Source organism: Oreochromis niloticus, linkage group LG15 (genome assembly GCF_001858045.2).
Source record: "Oreochromis niloticus isolate F11D_XX linkage group LG15, O_niloticus_UMD_NMBU, whole genome shotgun sequence".
NCBI lineage: Eukaryota > Metazoa > Chordata > Actinopteri > Cichliformes > Cichlidae > Oreochromis > Oreochromis niloticus.
The window spans coordinates 23,709,182-23,727,287 of NC_031980.2; the positions used below are offsets into that span (position 1 = coordinate 23,709,182).

Sequence of the window (18,106 nt, forward strand, 5' to 3'; positions counted from 1 at the left end):
ATTCAGAGAAAACACAAACCAAGGGGTACACTCATCGAAGGAAGCGGGAACACGAAGCAGAAAACCATACAGCACAGCAGAACCAGGGACTACATGACAAAGAAAAGAAGCAAACTGAGGACTGATGATTTGAGGAGAATTTGTTGGTAATGAAATGCTGAAAGAATACAGACACAATCACAGCACAATCACTCATTCTTTTGTATATAAATGCTGTCAGGAAGCTAATCAGGCACAGCGTAGAGATACAGAAGAAGGCACTGAAGAAAACAAGTGAAGAGCATATTTACTGCTGTTATGCATGCCACACCTTTCTCACTGCTACTTACACTGTATGGAATCACAAAACACGTCAAAGGCTGGCCTGAAATCTTCAGCCAGAATAGAAAAAGTTTGTCACCATACACAGTGAATGTCACATTGATTGTCAACATTTTGTCCTCAAAAATTCCAAAAATGGAAGAAAACAGAAATCCCTCAAACAAACAAACAAACACATGTGGGCTTCTCTAACCCTTTATACTGAGTTTGACAGATAAAATAACTAAAGTTCACACTTTTCAGGTGAATAAATTCATTCATCCATCCATATTCTTCTGCTCATCCAGGTTGTCTCACCCCTGTCAAACACATGTCCATGCCCATGAGTCCAGAGGAGAGCTTCAGTTAAGCAGAAAGTGAAAACACCTGATTAGGGACATTATAGCAGAGACGGATTTTAATAAAAATTCTACTGTTTTTTTTTTCCCACTGCGCTGATGGTAAAGGTTATAAACAAGAGAGAGGGTTTGAGTGTCCTCCTTGATTGATTTAACGGGTTTTGGCCTGAGTTCAAGAGAATTTACTTCAAATTTCAGGGTAATTTGAAGCATTTTGAGAGTCAACTCAAAGAATCTGTCGTTTTTTATCATGCAAAACTCAACAAGCTCAAATCAAATCTCGCCACATTTCTGTTCAGGAACTGAAGCTCCCCTGAGGACGCGAGTGCATTGTCAGATTTTTGTCCAATAGAAACAACTTTTCTGCTCCAACCTCTGCCGCTGATTGAACCCAGATGTCTCCAGATGTCAGAATGATGGACTGACTCATCTCTTCTTTGTCCTAAAATATGGTAGCGCTGGTGCTATGCAATCGTGAAGCTCCCACACTGAGAATGAGCTCTGCAGCGCACGTGTTGATTGAACGTAGCGTTCTTGCTGTGCAGGCAGATGATACACTGGTGGGGTCGGTGTTTGGAGGAAACATGTTGCCTCTGTGGTCGTGTTTATATCCCGACAGGATCTGATACACCGTGTCAGGGCTGATTAATATGCAGGCCGCTCCAGCAGAACCGTTTTCATCTGTGTTTGTGGTTCAAACTTTCTACTTTCCACAGAGAAAGTGTGAATTTCACACCTTGCTTTTCCAACTAGGAAATTTGTGCTTTATCATGACAACACGGATTCTGACAGAGAAAACCGCATGAACATACAAGGAATGTGGCATCCCGTTTTCAGGTCAGCTGTTTGCAGGGATTACCAAGTCGTTCCGTTGGTCTTCCCCTTTACATCATCTATAATATCTCAAAAATCGCTGGATGGACTGCTGCTAAACTTTGGAAGGACATTCAGAGACCCTTTCACACTCCTTACATGATTAGTTAAGAGAGAGATGCAGACTCACTGACAACCAAAGCCTTTCATCTGTTGCACTTCTGTCATCCTCACCTGGAAGATTTAAAAAATCGTTTCCATTTCATATGTGTTTATAATAAAAGCTTTTCTAAGCATTTTCCACTCCCACTTGTCTTCACTCTTAGTAAACATGGTTGGAACAGACTCGGTATCTTCCCACGTGAAAATAGGTCATAGATTGCAAAAGCAAAGCCGTAAACACACAGATGTTGGCCTTGTTTGTACGTCCAATAGACATCCAATCAGACGCCTCCGCCAAGCGAGAAATATACACTAGTTTGACCACGCAGTGACCACGTAGTATTACTGGACGCCTGTTTTTACTCTCAAACAACACTTTAGAAACCATTTCATATTATTCATTTTTTCATAGTGACCTTTGCTTTCTTGGACTGATGTAAACATAAGCTCTCTGCCCTCTGACGTCAGCATTATAACCCTACGGTGTGGTCCGATCAGTGTCTGGATGAGTTTGACCTTCTGGGGCTTTTTTCACTTGTCACTTTGAATAATGTTTACTTTGTGTTCAGAGTTGCTTTATGTTATAATTTTGAAGACTGAGAAATGTCCTGATCACATTTAACCTCCAGTGACCGGTATGGTGCACCCTGAGTGGAGGTCAGCTGTAATGAGGCCATGAAAAGGCAGATATTATCAATCCCAGCTGCTTCTCATGTGCACATGTGGGTCAAATATTCTTAACCTGCCTCGCTGTCGGAGCGGTCGATCTTCGGCGAGGCTTTAAACTTTATAGAGGCTTTCTCGTTAATGTTTATGCCTCGGTCACTTTGATTGTCGCACAGATTTATGGTGCTGCCGTGGCATCGTACCTGCTTTAGTGCGTAGATTTATGGGAGGCCTCAGAGTGCTGCTCAACCTCCTGCTTCAGTTTGTGTCATCGCAGACACATTTAATGTCCGCAGAAAAAAATCTTCAAATGTAATGTTTCATTTTCCGTCATTTATAATCTTTTAGCGGTGGGGAAAAACGGCGAGCCGCTCAAAAAACTCCAGTGATCAAAGAGACTCTTAAACTGTGAGGATGAAGTTTGTGCTTAAATGACGATAAGAACTCGTTTCTGCTGCAGTTAAGTTCATGCAGGTGGAGGGAGTCAAACATATTTTTGTGACCTATGACAGCTGGGAAAGTCTCCAGCCCCCCACCCATGGATTCCTGCCTTGAATTTGAGTTTTTGTGTTTTCTACTAATATTCTTACTCTTGGTCATTAGTGTTCACCTGGTTGCTTGTCTTCTCTATTCTTTTCTTTCACTTTCTTTGTGTCTCCAGGATTTTTGCCTTTCTCTTCCCTCTTTTTTGATTATCTGTCTCACCTTCGTTAGTTTCCTGGGTCCAGTCAGATTTCTCAAAGGCTGCTATCCTTTATCCTATAGCCTTTTCATGTCCCAAAATACACATCCCTGTATCAGTCTGATCCACCAGCAATGAGCCGAGGAATGAGGAAAGGGCAAGAGGAGAGTGGAGTTGAGGAAGCAGCATCTCAGAGATCAAGGTGAATACAGTTGTTAGAGCTCAGATACTGCAGTTTTTTATGATCTCACATATAAAAGCGCTCATTACTTTCTGTTTAGGGGTCACTTTTAATAAATCCACAACATGCATAATATGTCAAGGATATTTTACCTTCACACTGCTTGTTTTCTATGAACCCACACTTTGTGCTTCAGGCTCTTTGCTCACTCTTTAAAATATGAATCATCTTTTGACTCTTCTTCTGCACAAAATAATCAGCTGAGCACATCGACTTCAGTCAAACACATTATCAGATTGTCAGCTGATAAAGAACGTAAAGAAGTATAAAAGCAAAATGAAACACTGGTGTTGCCACAAAGCCAAGAGAGCAACGCAGCAGAAAATCACATCTTGTGAATTCGTGAGTTCATTCTTTTATTTGAGCGATTGATGCTTGTTTATAACATAAATCACCTCATGAAGGAAGTGTGGGAATAACTTCACTGATTCACTTACTGAATATTTTCCATGATAAATACCATACATGTAACCTGTACTCGATTAGCTGCAGCAGTCTAGCATATCTTCATCACCAGCTGAATAGCTCATTTATTGAGCACCAGCTCAATAAATTGCCAGGACATGCAGTTTGTGCTGCAGATAGTAAAATATCCCTGAGTACTTATATCACACTTACAGATGGAAAGTAACAGAATCAGTGAAATGTGGAGCCGATTTAAACCAAACTCTGAAGTTAACCTCCTGCAGAGCAGTTTTTAAGTTCATAGGTGTTGGATTGAAAGAGCATGACCTTGGTGACCTTTTGAACACGCCTCTGAACATGAATGATCTCTGTTTGGACCAAAACATGTTCCTGTAAAAGCTTTTAATGGGGAACTTCACCTCAAAATCATATTTAAGTGTTTGCTTCTACAGACAAAAGAAACGCCCAGCTGCTAACATTATTGTGAACCAAGGGATGTTTATATCCTGTCACGCGCACCAGCCTCCTTTCACAGGTACATGCATGCTTCTTCAGCACAGCGGTACAGTCGGTGAGTGTAGGTGAGTTAAAAATGAGCAAACAAAGGGAAGAAAACCTGCAATGGAAATCCAAATTTATCAGTCACGTTTATTTTTAGACAGTACAAAGAAGAGTCCGGTGACTTTCTGCATCTCTAACACGGTTTTCTGTTTTAGTCAGAAACAAAATAACAACCCCACAGCTGCTCCCTCCAACCTTGAATCGAGCCTGACAGATTTATATGTGCAGCTTTTTGTTTAGACATGTTTACAAATCAAAGATGACGAAGAGGAGGAGCAGTATGGGCAGAAAACCACTCCAATTGAAGTGGACGCTGTTCCTGTTTGATGTATCGAAGACGGCTTCGTGAAGACTGAAGTCGCCGTTTGGTTTGCACTGACTGCAGCTTTCCCCGCAGAGCAAGCAGGAGGACATGCTGCTCCTCCACCACGACGTGTATGTCCTCGCCATCCTCCGCCCTGCAGGAGGAGGTGAAGGTTTTGAGATCAACGGTTTCAGTTTCTGCCTTTGTATTTCTGCTGTTTCTTTTTAATGATTAAAGATGGAGGATTTTTGAGACGGGAAGGATGAAAACAAAATCACCAGTTTTCAGATATATTATATATATTATGATTTTTATTTTCAGTGGTCCCTCGTTTATCGCGGGAGTTACACTCTATCAATAACCCCCGATAGGTGAAATCCACAAAGTAGCTTGCTTTATCTTTTACAATTATTATATATGTTTTAAGACTGTAAAACCCCTCACTACACACTTTATACACTTTTCTCAGACAGGCATGAACATTTTCACACTTTTCTCTCTTGTTTAAACTCTCTCAAAGTTCAAACCTTCGTAGAAAAATAAGTCCAGTAGTACAGAATGAAACCAAAGGTCAAACCCTGTTTTCAGGTCCAGAACATGGGAATAGAGCAGCTGCCAGAGAATTCAACATTAATGAATCAATGGTACGGAAGTAGGGGAAGCAAGAAGAATGAGTTGAATCAAGTTTGACTTATCTGACTGTTTTGTTTGTTTTGCTTAATGCGCCTAATAATCCGGTGCACAGTAACTTCTACCTTCCTTTAGCATGTCCCGAAGTCCAACTTTTTGTGCGATGGTTAGCATCTTCCTCTGCCTTTTGGGCGCTACCGCAGGTTACTTTGACGGTGCAAAACGTTTCATCGACATTGTTGTGTTTGTTGGTTTGAAAACTTATAAACATACAGTAGAACACTTCAGAGTCACACTGCTAGTGATCGAAGATTTATGGAAATTTGACAAGCTGAACGCATTCTGTACTGTACAGGACCACGACACAAGATTGATTGAAAATTGTCTACAGCCAGTCGGGACACAGAACAAAATGTGCTGTAAAAAAAAAAAAAAAAAAAAAAAAAAAAGCATGTAAAATTGCACCAAAAAATACTGTGAAGGACCACTGTAACTGTAAAATTTGGCAAAAGTTAATTTTTCGTTTTGCAGTATATTTTAAACTGGAAAGCATTCTTACATACTTCTGCTCTTTTTATTTTTAAACGTTATTTTGATACCCAATTTATTGTTTTATCACAAAACATGTAAAAAATTATTATTAAATTAAAATGTAAATGTTTTTTTATTACCTCACAAGCAGAAATGTCAAACTCAAAACTCTTTTATGGAGCAGCGAAACTACATGATAAATGTATGAAATTACAGAGAAAAGTTGGTTCATTGCCCAGACTGTCCTATAATTAGAAAATATACATTTTTGGTTAATTCAAAGAAAATTTCTTCTTTTTTTCTGAATCCACTGTATGAAAGCGTACATTTTTAGAGTAGATATTAAAAACAAGAACTTTCTGTCATTTAATTGTTCATCTATTACTTATTTGCTTTTGTATAGAGCATGGGTGTCAAACTCCAGGCCTCAAGGGCCGGTGTCCTGCAGGTTCTAGATATCGCCCTGAATCAAATGATTTGTTCATTACCAGGCCTCTGGAGAACTTCAAGACATGTTGAGGAGGTAATTTAGCCTTTTAAATTAGCTGTGTTGGATCAAGGACACATCTAACACTAGCAGGATACCGGCCCTTGAGGCCTGGAGTTGCCCACCCCTAGTGTAGAGTAAATGGCAATGGGAGGGAGGGCAGTGATCAATAGGAAAAGCTGTAAAATACAATTAAAACTTCAAAAATGTGTGCACTCCTTTAAATTTTCCAGATTTCCAGATCCAGGCTGGATTGGAGTCTTTGCCAGGCCCATTATGGCCCTGGGGCCTTATGTTTGACACCTCTGTTCTAGAGAAAAAAGGCATTCAGGCCAATAAATTTTGTTTAATCACAGGTTTTTCGCGTGATTGAGCGAACACACAGAGCTAAACTCTTGCTAAACAAAAGCATAAAAAACTCATAAAACGTCAGTGGAGGTCCTCGGTGTGTTTACATGGACATGACAGGCTGTCCTGTTTTGGATCATACTGGAGCTTTGAAATTTACATGAACACACAGAAATGTAGGTCTGCATTTTCCCCATATACAAGATTATAAAAATATCAAAACTGACAGTGAAAAAATAAAAGTGGACACGTTCTGCTTTAGGTCCATATGTTTCTACACAATCATGCATTTTATTGTGTCATTTTGCTTCCGTTTACTACCACAGTGGATCAAACAGTCTCAGTGAGGTGAAAGTGCTGATTTTCACTTTGACTTTAATGAGTTTAACTACAGTATTGCATTAACTGTTTAGGAATTACATTGTTTTATACAGTCCCTCATTTTCAGGGGAAAAATGATAACAACTGTTTCCCTGTGCAAATACTTAATGCCCTGCTTGTATTCTGTTTCATCGTTGGTTGTTCATGAACTTGAACATGGCCTTCATATAAGCTTCATATAATGAGGTGAGTGCAAGTAAAAGTGATCTCTGTGAGCCACAAGCTCCAGCTTAGCCTTCAGACTGCTCTAAATGCTCTGTTTCAGGCATTTTTTTCTACTTTCTGCTATGTATGATGTTGTTAAGAGGGGATATCCCTGCCACACTGCTTTGGCTATTTGCACAGAAACCCCCCACTTCCAGCTTCCAGTAATGGAGGACAACTAATCAGAATAGAGCTGGTTTAAAAGGGGGAAGAGTTAAAACAGTTTGCCCCTCAATTCATTGTCAGTCTGAAACAATGTCACGGGTATACAGCGAATGAATACATTTAAAAGAGTTTCCACCATGTTGTTACAACAGCACTTTGTCTTTTGTGTTATAATTATATATCATTTTAAATAAGAGTTCTTTGGTTTTATTGGGCAAAACACAGTATTTGCAGGGGAGAGTAAAAAGACTGCTCTTATCCATATATATAAGCATATGAGCGCAGTCTTACTTGGTTCGTAGTAATCATAGATGACGACCGTAGCTTCCTGGACTTTGGCAACTTTATACTCAATAATCAGAGGAATCTGGACACACATCTCCCGCGTTGTCACCTGGAAATAAATGTACAACTTAAGCTTCAGTATTTACACTCAGACACATCAGTGTTTGTGAGCCGCTCACTGAGTCCAGGTACAGGATGACTTTTCCCGGCTGTGTCTCCACTTTCTTTACAACGCTGTTAGTCTCGATGCCGTCCGGCGACAGACTGAAGCCACTCAGCAGCCCCACCTCCATGATGGCCATCCCCGTTGCATTGAGGCCCAGACCGTACACCAGCCTGCAGAGGACCGCAACACCACACAAAGAAAAATTAAAATAAATTAAATGATATTCAAAATGTTATTCTAATTAAATCCAATTTTACTTGACTCTTAGCCTGTAGTAAGTTTCTTGTAAATTAAAATAATAATAAATTTAATTGCTACGTGTAAGTACTTCTTTATTTGTCTTTGGAACTTTCTCATGAGTATAAACATAATTAGGGTGAAATTTACCGACAATAAATGATACATTTTATTTATTTAAAAAGAAGAAGCAATGAAAAAATAATTTCTTGCTGAACAGAAATGAATTGAAAGTGCCGTATGTTTCAGCAAACTCGTCAGAGCAAAGACCAAATAAACACAGTGATTAGAAGTTATCTGTATATTATTTTAGGCACTTTCCAAAAGTGAATAAATATATTTGGAGATGTATTGGTTTCAAAAAGGTTATTTCTAACAAATGTTTCAGTTTTTCTCGGATCTGCTGTCAAACTGACATCTGGTGTTTTTGGCTGATTATGTTTTATTGTTTGTAAACAGAGGATGATCGCTGGAAATGCTTCTCACACATGCTGCTGATTGCTGTGCTGATGAATCTGTTGCATCAAGCTGTTGGCATGTGAAGAAACAGACGCCGACCCGCTCACCTGGTGCAGATGTACAGATGTGCAGTGTTTACTTCGCTGTCGAAAAGCTCGCCGTACAGCTCAAACGCTCCCTGTTCGCCAGCTTCTCGCCTCCTTCTCCTCATCTCGTTGTTCCTGACGTTGTAAAAAACGTTAAGCTGAAGGAAGAGAAGAACCAAATTTACAGAATAAGAATGAAAATCATGCAGAGGTTTAAAGGAAAAATGCAGCTTCTTTATTGTTCCTTTAGTTAAAAGTACTTGCTGTAAGTAGCTTCTGCAGAATTTCACTAAAGCTTTCTGCAGCATTGAACCAGTGGGCAGTCTGACATATGTGCTTCTGTTCTTTAACTTTTTAACTACCACAATTTAATTAAGTGGCTTTATTTTTGACATAATCTGAACAACTATTGTACTTCTTACTATTATACCATTTGGCAGACTGAACACAGACCAGCAGGAGGTGCTATTATACGAAGGATATGTCCTGTTACCTGAAACAAGGCGAGTCCACGACCTTCTGCTGTCACCTGCAGAATTAAACTTTCTTCTGGAGTAATCTAAAGCATAAAAAAACAATCTCTATGTTTTTATTGACATATTATTGCAGATTTTTTTTATTGCTGTGCACTAAACAACTGTTAAAAATTAAATTAAGTCCTAAACTGGACTAAAAGGAGGAGGCAACTCCTTTTAGAAGACTGACTCACACCAAGCAGTACACCTTTTAGGGCATTTTTAGGAAATATAATATAGTTCCACGTTTTTCCTTTCAATATGAGGGAATATGACAGAGCTGAATTATCTGTATATTATTACATGCTGGATGTAATCATTTGTCTCACTGTTCCATGAACTCGGCTCTGATCAGTTGCTGACAGCCTTTAATAACCAGCAGATATCTGACTCATTCCCACAAACATTGCTGGATAATATTTCAGCCACTGTTTTTTGATAACGTTGGCTCATCTGTGTACCTGTTGGCTCTGATGGAGCAGGTAGTTCTCGTGGTTGATGCGGAAGGAGGCGACAGTGGTCGAAGGGTCGATGTTCACCCTGATTGTGACGTCAATGTCGTACGACCCAATGCGAGCCGCGAACATAGACAAAGCCTGGAGAGCCACAACTGTGTCCTGAGAGAGAAACGAGACTCGCGGTCACATGGTACATGTCAGCAAACGTGTGTCTGTGATATGGGGGATTTCAATCCCTGATGGTCCTTTGCTTTGATATTCACTGCTGATTTCCTGTTTACAGCTGAGGATGGGAGTCTGCCAGTCAGCACATGTCTGTGCATCTGTTTTAGTGAAAATCTTTGCCAGACAACGCCTCACTGGGCTTTACTCACTGTGCTGTATTTGGCTCTACTGGCAGTTTCCCATCTGCCTCGCATGTTCTGCATGTATGAGTGGCCATGCGTGCTAAGAGGTTAATAAGTCACTACATACCCAGACGGCCACAGTTGCCCTCTGATGTGACATATAACCACAGTTGGGGACTTTTCTTTTTTTAAACATGAATCCAGTTTAACCAGTTGAGAAAAAGTCCTTTATTTAGAGTTGACAGGGCCAACAAGTCTGTTTTATGTTTTCTTGGTGTTAAAAAGAAGACGATGCAGAATTCAAAAGCCTGTGTAACTTTTTTCCCCTGACGTCTTTGTTCTGGTTTATTTCATCCTCGCATGTCTGTAGTTATCATGTGGTTATTGTGTCCCTGTGGCTCAGGCGAACTTTACTCTCCCAACCTCCAATGTAGAGATTTGGAAAGAAGACAATCACAGTCAGTGATGTATGCCAACATTTGTGGCTCCAGTGAGAATTCGAGTCAGCAGGAAGGTGGATTGAATCTAAATAAACTACAATTTGTCTGTTTATGGTGTTGAAGGAACAGGGCAGCCCTGACACTGATGTTTTTTTAATCATTTTTGGATAATGATAGAGCATGGCACAGATAAACACAATGCATTACGTTCTGCATGAGCTCTGCTTTTTGAGATATATATCATACTTACAGATGGTAAGTGTGATATATATATCACACTTATATATATGTATATATACATATATATATATATATATATATACACACAGTGTTGGGGAGTAACGGAATACATGTACCTGCGTTACGTATTTAAAATACAAAATATGAGTAACTGTATTCTGTTACAGTTACCATTTAAAAAGGTGATATTCAGAATACAGTTACTTTGTTGAAAGAAATCGATTACACAGCGGTCTTTTCCTGTTTCATATGTTAGGCTATGCCCTCTCTATTTTTGGTAATTCCACGACAGTGAAAACCCAAACAAAACACGCATGAAGAGGCTCTAATGCCTGTGTCTCAGTCTCGTGGCACATGTCACCCCTATTTGTATAATGACGTGAAGAAATATTTTTAAAAGTTATTATTCAAAAAATTATTTAATATGAAGGCATTAGGCAGAGTGTTACAGGCATAGCCCTAAAGAATGTAGCCTCATGGGCAGTGTAGTCTGTGCTGCAGGGAGAATGGATTGCCAGTGAGGGAGAAAAAGGAGAGTTGAAAAGTACGAGTTGTCACTGACTAGAAACGGGAGCTGGAAGCATGTAAATATAATAATAACCACTGCAGCCAAAAAGAGTGCCTGATGAGCCCAGTTGTAAGTAAGCTATTAAGACTCGACTGTGCACTGTGTTCGTGTTTTCCTCCGAAACAATAAGTTCCATTTCTCTCTGTTTCTCGCTAGCAAAGTTGACCCAGACAACAAAGTAAAGCTAGTTTTCGGCTACTAGCCCGACACGGAACCCAGAGTACTAGCCAGAGGTCCCTTTACTACGGTTCGGAGCTGCAGACCTGTTTTATATACGCGCGGAATAGTTTTCTATACGAGATCGCTGCAAAAGTGCAACCTTACCTAATGTCCACCCTACTGTTACTCATTTTATATTAATATTTAAAAATCTAGTTGGTATTGGTATGACGAGTAGCCTTCAGTAATAGTAATAAATCACACAGCAACAGTACACTCATGTAGTTGTAAAAAACATGATAATATATTAATAATATATTCCAAAGTATTCAGAATACGTTACTCTCATTGAGTAACATAATGGAATACGTTATAAAATACATTTTGGGGCATGTATTCTGTAATCTGTAGTGGAATACATTTTAAAAGTAACCTTCCCAACACTGTATATGTATAAATCATATGTGCCCGTTAGAACCTACAGTACTGGATGCTAATGGTCCAACAGAAGATCACAACAAAGTGTATATTAGTCTTAAAGACGTCATCTGCAAATGATAGATATTTTAAGACCTTGCATGCTTAATTTTAATGCCAGATATGTTCAGTCATTGGTACAATCTTAATAATTTGAAGATTACATTGATGTACTTCTGTTTGGAGTTAAGATCTGACCTGAGTGCTTCCAAATCCTCCTCTGTGGTTTCTTTGCTGGCTGAGCCACTTCATGAGGTTCAGACCCTCTGGGATTAGGTTCAGCTTGTAATGAGACAGCAGCACATAGGACGCCATCTCAATGTCAGAAGAACGAGGTTGCCACGATGAGGACAGGCCGTCATCCAGGGAGAACCACATCGGCACACCGTCTGCTCACAGAAAGACAGGGAATAATTCAGATGATTTATTTTTAAAAAGAGAAGCAAGGTGATCAAAAAATATCTGATTTCACAATGATATAAATGAAGGATATTTATCATCGGTTATTGGGGTAACAGGTCTTTCTATAAACTGTCTTACTTTGAGATAATCATTGATCCTGCTGCTAAATGAAGCTTCTGGGGTAAAGACTCACACAAATAGCTAAAAGTGAAAGTTAAAAAGTGGATTATTTTTCCAGCCATGCTAACTCTCGGATAATTCAATTAAAATGCTGAGAAAGACACCAATAAAAGAAACAACATCCGATTCAGTCACTACAATTACCAGAGGTGAGGCATAGCGGACAGTAAAGGCTTGTTTTTGAAGCCTCACCAAGCTGACCTGGAGGTTGGAGCTTGGTCCTGTCTAGTTGTCGGCAACATTACCATGACAATAGTGTTTTCTGGCTATGAACTTTTCCAAATAAGAAATAGTGATTTTTATTATACAGACTAATTAATCATACAAAGACTAAAGGACACCATTCTTCAAGTAAAACCACTGTATGATCCAAAAATGTTTTTAACTGAATGTAACAAAGTTCTGTTCACAATCAAATAATTTACATTTGCATGAAACTATGAGAATGAGGTGCCTGAAGTTATAACAACCCCTGGAGAAAGCTTATTTCCCCCAGATGTTAAATTGGTTTTTAAGACACAGCTGCTGTTGTACCTCTTATCTCAGCTCGTCCTGTCAGATTATTGAGTGCTGATTGGGCTTTGGAGCTCCCTGCCAAAGCCAGAGCGTAGGTGAGTAGACTGAGGCTGTAGTTGCTGGAGACACCAAGAGCAAGATGGGTCTCCAGGTACATCAGGGCTGCAGACACCTTGGTCTCATACTGAGCCTAACAGGCAGGGAATAGGGCAGCAGTAGGTGAGACAACAGGTTGGTACAGGCACATGTAACAATTTGAGGCCACATTAGATCTTACCCATGAATGTCAGGAAAACGGACAATATTAAAAAATGAATTTCTCTCCCTGGATTGGTTAATGATAATAACCATGAGGCATGGTCAGTTTTGGTTTTTAAATGGATTTGCTTACATTAAAAATACTACAGAAGCCTAGATAATTAAAATGCACAAGAAGATGGGGTTTTTTGTACATCTACTTGGTAACTCTTATAAAGTGAACACTGTTTAAGCTTCTTTAGCCTGTCCATGGTTGCTACTGCATCTGCAAGCCACTCCGCAAGCCACTTTGCAACCCATCTCCACCCTAGTTCATCGTTTTCATGTTTTTAGGACTGTGGCATATCTTCTCATTTATGCCTGCTCTGTTATGTGCTCGCTGCTGCCAAATATAAATGACTGCAGATGAAAGTTTTGACTTCAAAATATTAGTCACCACCCAAACGTGTCACAAGTTAACACAATACCTATTTCTTTTTTTCTAAAGTTCGGCAATTATTTTGTAACTACAGTTAAAAGTTACCATAATAAACATAAAATATATAATAAGGACCTTAAATAAAGAGGCAAATAGCTCAATAAAGTAGGATACAGTATGACAGAAAAATAATCTTAATGAGTTAAAAGCCAATCAAAAATCAAATAAATAAAACTAAAACAAGTACACAGTAAAATATTTCTAATTCAACAAAGGAAAAGCTGAATATAAAATCACTCCCCATGTTTTAGTCTGAGAGGCGGACCCACACTAGTGTGGGAGGCTGTTCGTTCTGTTTTGATTAAGCTCTAAACTCTCAAAATGTCCCTGGAAAGTGGGCCTAAACAATGGCGTCTCACCCGGACGCTAGCGTCTTCCAGCAGGGCGATGAGGACGTAGGCCGTGAGAGAAACAGGCCCGTCCAGGCCTCCCTGGAGCTCGGTGTGGATCACCCTGCCGGGCTCCAAGAAACTCCCATCATGCCTTTGCTGGCTGGCGATCCAAGCTGCCACACTGTGCAGCACGTTGGAATCAATGCTGATGAAGGGCCGTGCCTGCAGGAAACACCTCAGCACAAAAGCAGAGAGCCTGTGCAAAGAGACTATCTGCTATTAGTTTTTCTGAGTTTTTCAGTTTTATGAGCATGTTACTGATGTTTTCTTTTAGACAGACATTTGTATTTATCACATACCAGGTGCTTCCAGATGAGTCCTGGTCTCCAAAGGCGCTAAAGGAGCCATCTGCTCTCTGAAAGGTGAGCTCCCGCTCATAACCTGGTGAAAAGGGCATCACATGATGGGAAAAAAGGCAAAGACAAATGACAAATCTAGAGGTTCTTAACCAAGAGAAATAAATGAAATGTGCATTTTAAATGTGTTTATTCAATGGGGTGTGAATTAGATCAGATGTTTCCAAAGTGAGGGGCGCGCCCCCTAGGGTGGGGGTGGGTGGGGGGGTGAGGGGTATGAATTAAAAAAACAAAGAACGCATGGACACTGCTCGCATAAAGTTTTTGACAGGGCTCCCACACAAACGCAAAGCAGAAAATGAAGCATCGCCAAATATGTTTCCAAACCAACTTTCTTCCAAGGCAAAGACTAGAAAATATGATGAAACATATCTTGCCTTTGGCTTCACCTGCACAAGTGCCAAGGTAGGTCTCCCCGACAGAATTCGTTTCCCCTGCGTCGGGAGCACGCTGGGTTGTCCAAATCATGGACAAACAGTATCCCACATTCTTAATTTTTAGTTCACAAACACTTCTTATAATGACTAACTTCTCCTGACATTTTGGAGATGTTAGATCTTTATACAGTAAAGTTACAGTGGGATACAAATATTATCAGATTGATGCTGCCACAATTTATTCCTCCTCTCCAAATCACGGACAAACAGTATCCCACAGTTGTTTATGTTTTTGAACCCATTTTGCACAGAGAGGCATTTTTTGAAACAATGCATTGATAGCAATGTTGAATATTATTACACAGGAAAAAAAACAACGACACGTAAAATAATTACACCATGACGCCTCTGCCTTTCTAAATGGAGGGACAGTAACTGCGTCTGTACATGTAAGCGTGTAAAACCTGCAGATAGTAAGATTAACAGTATTTTGTCTCTTATCCACCACTGTAGAAATTCATCTTATGTAAACAATAACGTGGCCCACAGCGTGACGTGAAAAAAAGCACATACCTTTGACGTTGCGTGACAAACTCCGTATTCCTCGTCCACACGTAAACGCAAAAACTGAGTTTTTGAACATCTCCAACCTGACAGGAGTTGTTAAGTGTGGATGAAGGGCCCAAACGCAAAGCTGTGTTTTCAAAAATACCCATCTAGGTGTGGACGTAGTGTAAAAGAGTTAGTAGTTTATTTTATTGCTACTTGTAATTTATTGCAGTTTACTTTTATTACTAAATGTTTGAGGTGTGAAATAAACTGAAATGGAGTTTGAAAACAAAATATGGGTGTGTGTGGTTGGAGGATGTGTTTGTGCGGGGGGGATTTTCTTGTGAAACAAAGGGGGACCTAGCAAAAAAAGTTTGGAAACCACAGAATTAGATGAAGATGATGAAGATAAAGGAGAAAGAAATGTAGCAGGGCCAGGTTTAAATTAAACACCATTACTATCCAATGAAAGATGTAAAGATGTTAACACTATGGACCAAGCACAAGCTATAAATACCTGGATTTTGACCAGAACACAAGACATTAAGCTGTGTGCATGAAAGGACAGAGCAGAGTCTACTTTTTAAGGAAGCTAAGGTCTTTAATGTGCAAACAAGAACACATTTTTACTACCAGTGTTACCATTTTCTTTGTAGCTAGCTATCTGTTGCAGAAGCAGCATCACACCCATCCTCGCTAACCTTCACTGGCTCCCCGTCAAATACCATATCGTTTTTAAAATCCTTTTATACACTTTTAAAATTTTAAATAACCTGGCACCCAGCTACTTAATCGACCTCCCTGACATTTACACCCCGAAGAGAGCACTTAGGTCATCTAACCAGGGGCTCTTAGTGCAACCAATGTCTCGACGGAAGACTAGGGGGGATAATGCTTTTGCTTTTGCCTCACCGAAACTTTGGAAGGTTCACGCTTGTGCCAAGCTACCATCTGTAATGATATCTGTATTTTCTTTGCTCCTTTATTGTTGTAAACCCGCAAATGCGGCTCGTCTGTGAAGCACTTTGATGTACCTGGGTCTTTTTTGTGCTATAAAAATAAAATTGAAACTGAAACTGAAACTGACAGTTGGAGGCTGAACGAGGTGATTAGGAAGGCTTTGTGCTGGGAACTACTCTGGAGCTTCTAGAGTGAATTATTGAATGAAGGAAATAGCCTAAATTCCTGATCATACTGAACAACACATCACATCCCCTGCACAACCTGCTGGTCAAGTGGAGGCTCCTTTAGCTCAACTGTAAAAAGGACCGATATATGAAAAAGAAACAAAAACACAAAGAAGAGGAACCTATAGCGAGTCTATAGCGCTCATCTTGGAACAGCAAATACATCTGGCACAACAGTGCATTCAGATCCTGATTCTGAGTGTAAAAGTTATCACACATGACAAAAAAAGGTCTATATATGAATATCTTTTCTATCCACAGGAAAGAAAAGAATATATAATGACTCCAAGATCAAGCTACTTTGTATTCTACAGAGATTTTAAAAATTATTTTTTATATTTTTTTTTCTATGAGAATTAAGAGCTGGTTTGTGTCATCAAAGAGGCTTCGTAGCACTACCATGACTAGCAGAATTTGTTGTGTTTAATTTCCTTTTCATGACATTTTGTGTTGCTGCACTACTGAGCTAAAAACATCAGCGCTACTGGCCTGATATTTATTATCTAATTTACTGGGCCTGCTCTTTAAATAGGCACTGGTATAGCAACTGAAACCTATCTATCCTCTGGAAGTTTCCAGATGTTCCCAAAACATTGTGTCTAACTCCACAATCTGTCATGCCATAGTGAAAACATTAACCTCACTGGTCTCCTATTCAGATCAGATGCTGCAAAATCAAACCTGCCAAAGAAAAACTGAAGCTACCAAAAGGACGTACAGCAACATATGCAAACCTGAGTAACTAAGTGTAACCAAAGACAAATAAAACATCAAAGAAATGGTTTTGGAAACCACACACAGTAGGAACTACAGTTGTTATCACTTCTCACATGAAAACCCCAGTGCTTGTAAAGTAACTGATTAAAAGAAAACACCAACAGCTTTACTGAAAAAAAAAATTAGTTCAGAATTTGAAAACAAAGATGGGATTAACAAAGACTCAAGTTCTAACCTTGGTTCGAATATCCCGGACAAGCCCCCATTTTCACAACCAGCTTTAAGTATGTATCAAGGAAGAAAATGTATTAAACAAACCTTAAAAAATAAAAGCTAAAGAGGGTTGATACTAAGTGGAATACAAGAGTGTGGGGAAGTCCCGCTACGAATCCCCGCTACGAATCTGCTGGATTTGACCTTGAATTTGATCTTTTTAATTAACAGATTTGAAAAAATCCTCATAAAGCTAAAACTAATATAGGAATAGTAGCCACAAGTTTGTCAGATATCCTTCTGTGGCATGTTAATGTAGCATGGTGCATGACTACCTTGCATCATGTAGTTTATGGCTTGGTCGGTGGTTTTCTGGTCATCCTGTCCTGTGGCACTCAGATACTGGAGAACGTAGATGTTTGGTGCAAAGTTAATCATGTTCTGTTCCCCACAGCCATAAGGCATTTGGATCAGTGAGTCCAGACCACTGATGGATGGACCGAGGATATCACCTTCATCAAGATGGAAACCAGAAAAATTGTATTTAATGAAAAACAGAGGACAGATGAGTCAAATTTTCAAACAGTAGCTTTTGGTTTGAGGAGTTACGTGGTATAACCCAGAAATGCTTTTGATTTCAGCAGCAAAATTTACAGTTGAACTTCTTGCATTTAAAAAAAGATACTTATAAGTATAAGACTTTTTCTGCCATGAAGAAAAAAAGATTTGCCACATCAAACCAATATTAGTGGGCTTAACTTAGCAACAGTTAAACAGGAGAAACATACTAAATATAACTGCATAG

The 18,106-nt window shown here is 39.5% G+C and overlaps 1 protein-coding gene across 4 annotated transcripts in view; it reads right to left on the reverse strand.

The window, feature by feature from the left end:
- Window positions 1–4,256: 4,256 nt before the first annotated feature.
- Window positions 4,257–18,106, reverse strand: part of cd109 (CD109 molecule) — a 29,464-nt gene continuing 15,614 nt past the window's right edge. For all 4 annotated transcript variants that reach the window (XM_005452424.3, XM_013272206.3, XM_025898976.1 and 1 more), the window contains 11 exons: window positions 17,637–17,813; window positions 14,202–14,283; window positions 13,870–14,098; window positions 12,793–12,964; window positions 11,875–12,065; window positions 9,449–9,604; window positions 8,966–9,031; window positions 8,494–8,630; window positions 7,704–7,860; window positions 7,531–7,633; window positions 4,257–4,647 (listed from right to left, as the gene is read on the reverse strand). In XM_005452424.3, coding sequence (XP_005452481.2) covers window positions 4,436–4,647; window positions 7,531–7,633; window positions 7,704–7,860; window positions 8,494–8,630; window positions 8,966–9,031; window positions 9,449–9,604; window positions 11,875–12,065; window positions 12,793–12,964; window positions 13,870–14,098; window positions 14,202–14,283; window positions 17,637–17,813 — 1,682 coding nt within the window. In that variant the 3' untranslated portion in view covers window positions 4,257–4,435. The remainder of the gene's footprint in view (window positions 4,648–7,530; window positions 7,634–7,703; window positions 7,861–8,493; window positions 8,631–8,965; window positions 9,032–9,448; window positions 9,605–11,874; window positions 12,066–12,792; window positions 12,965–13,869; window positions 14,099–14,201; window positions 14,284–17,636; window positions 17,814–18,106) is intronic.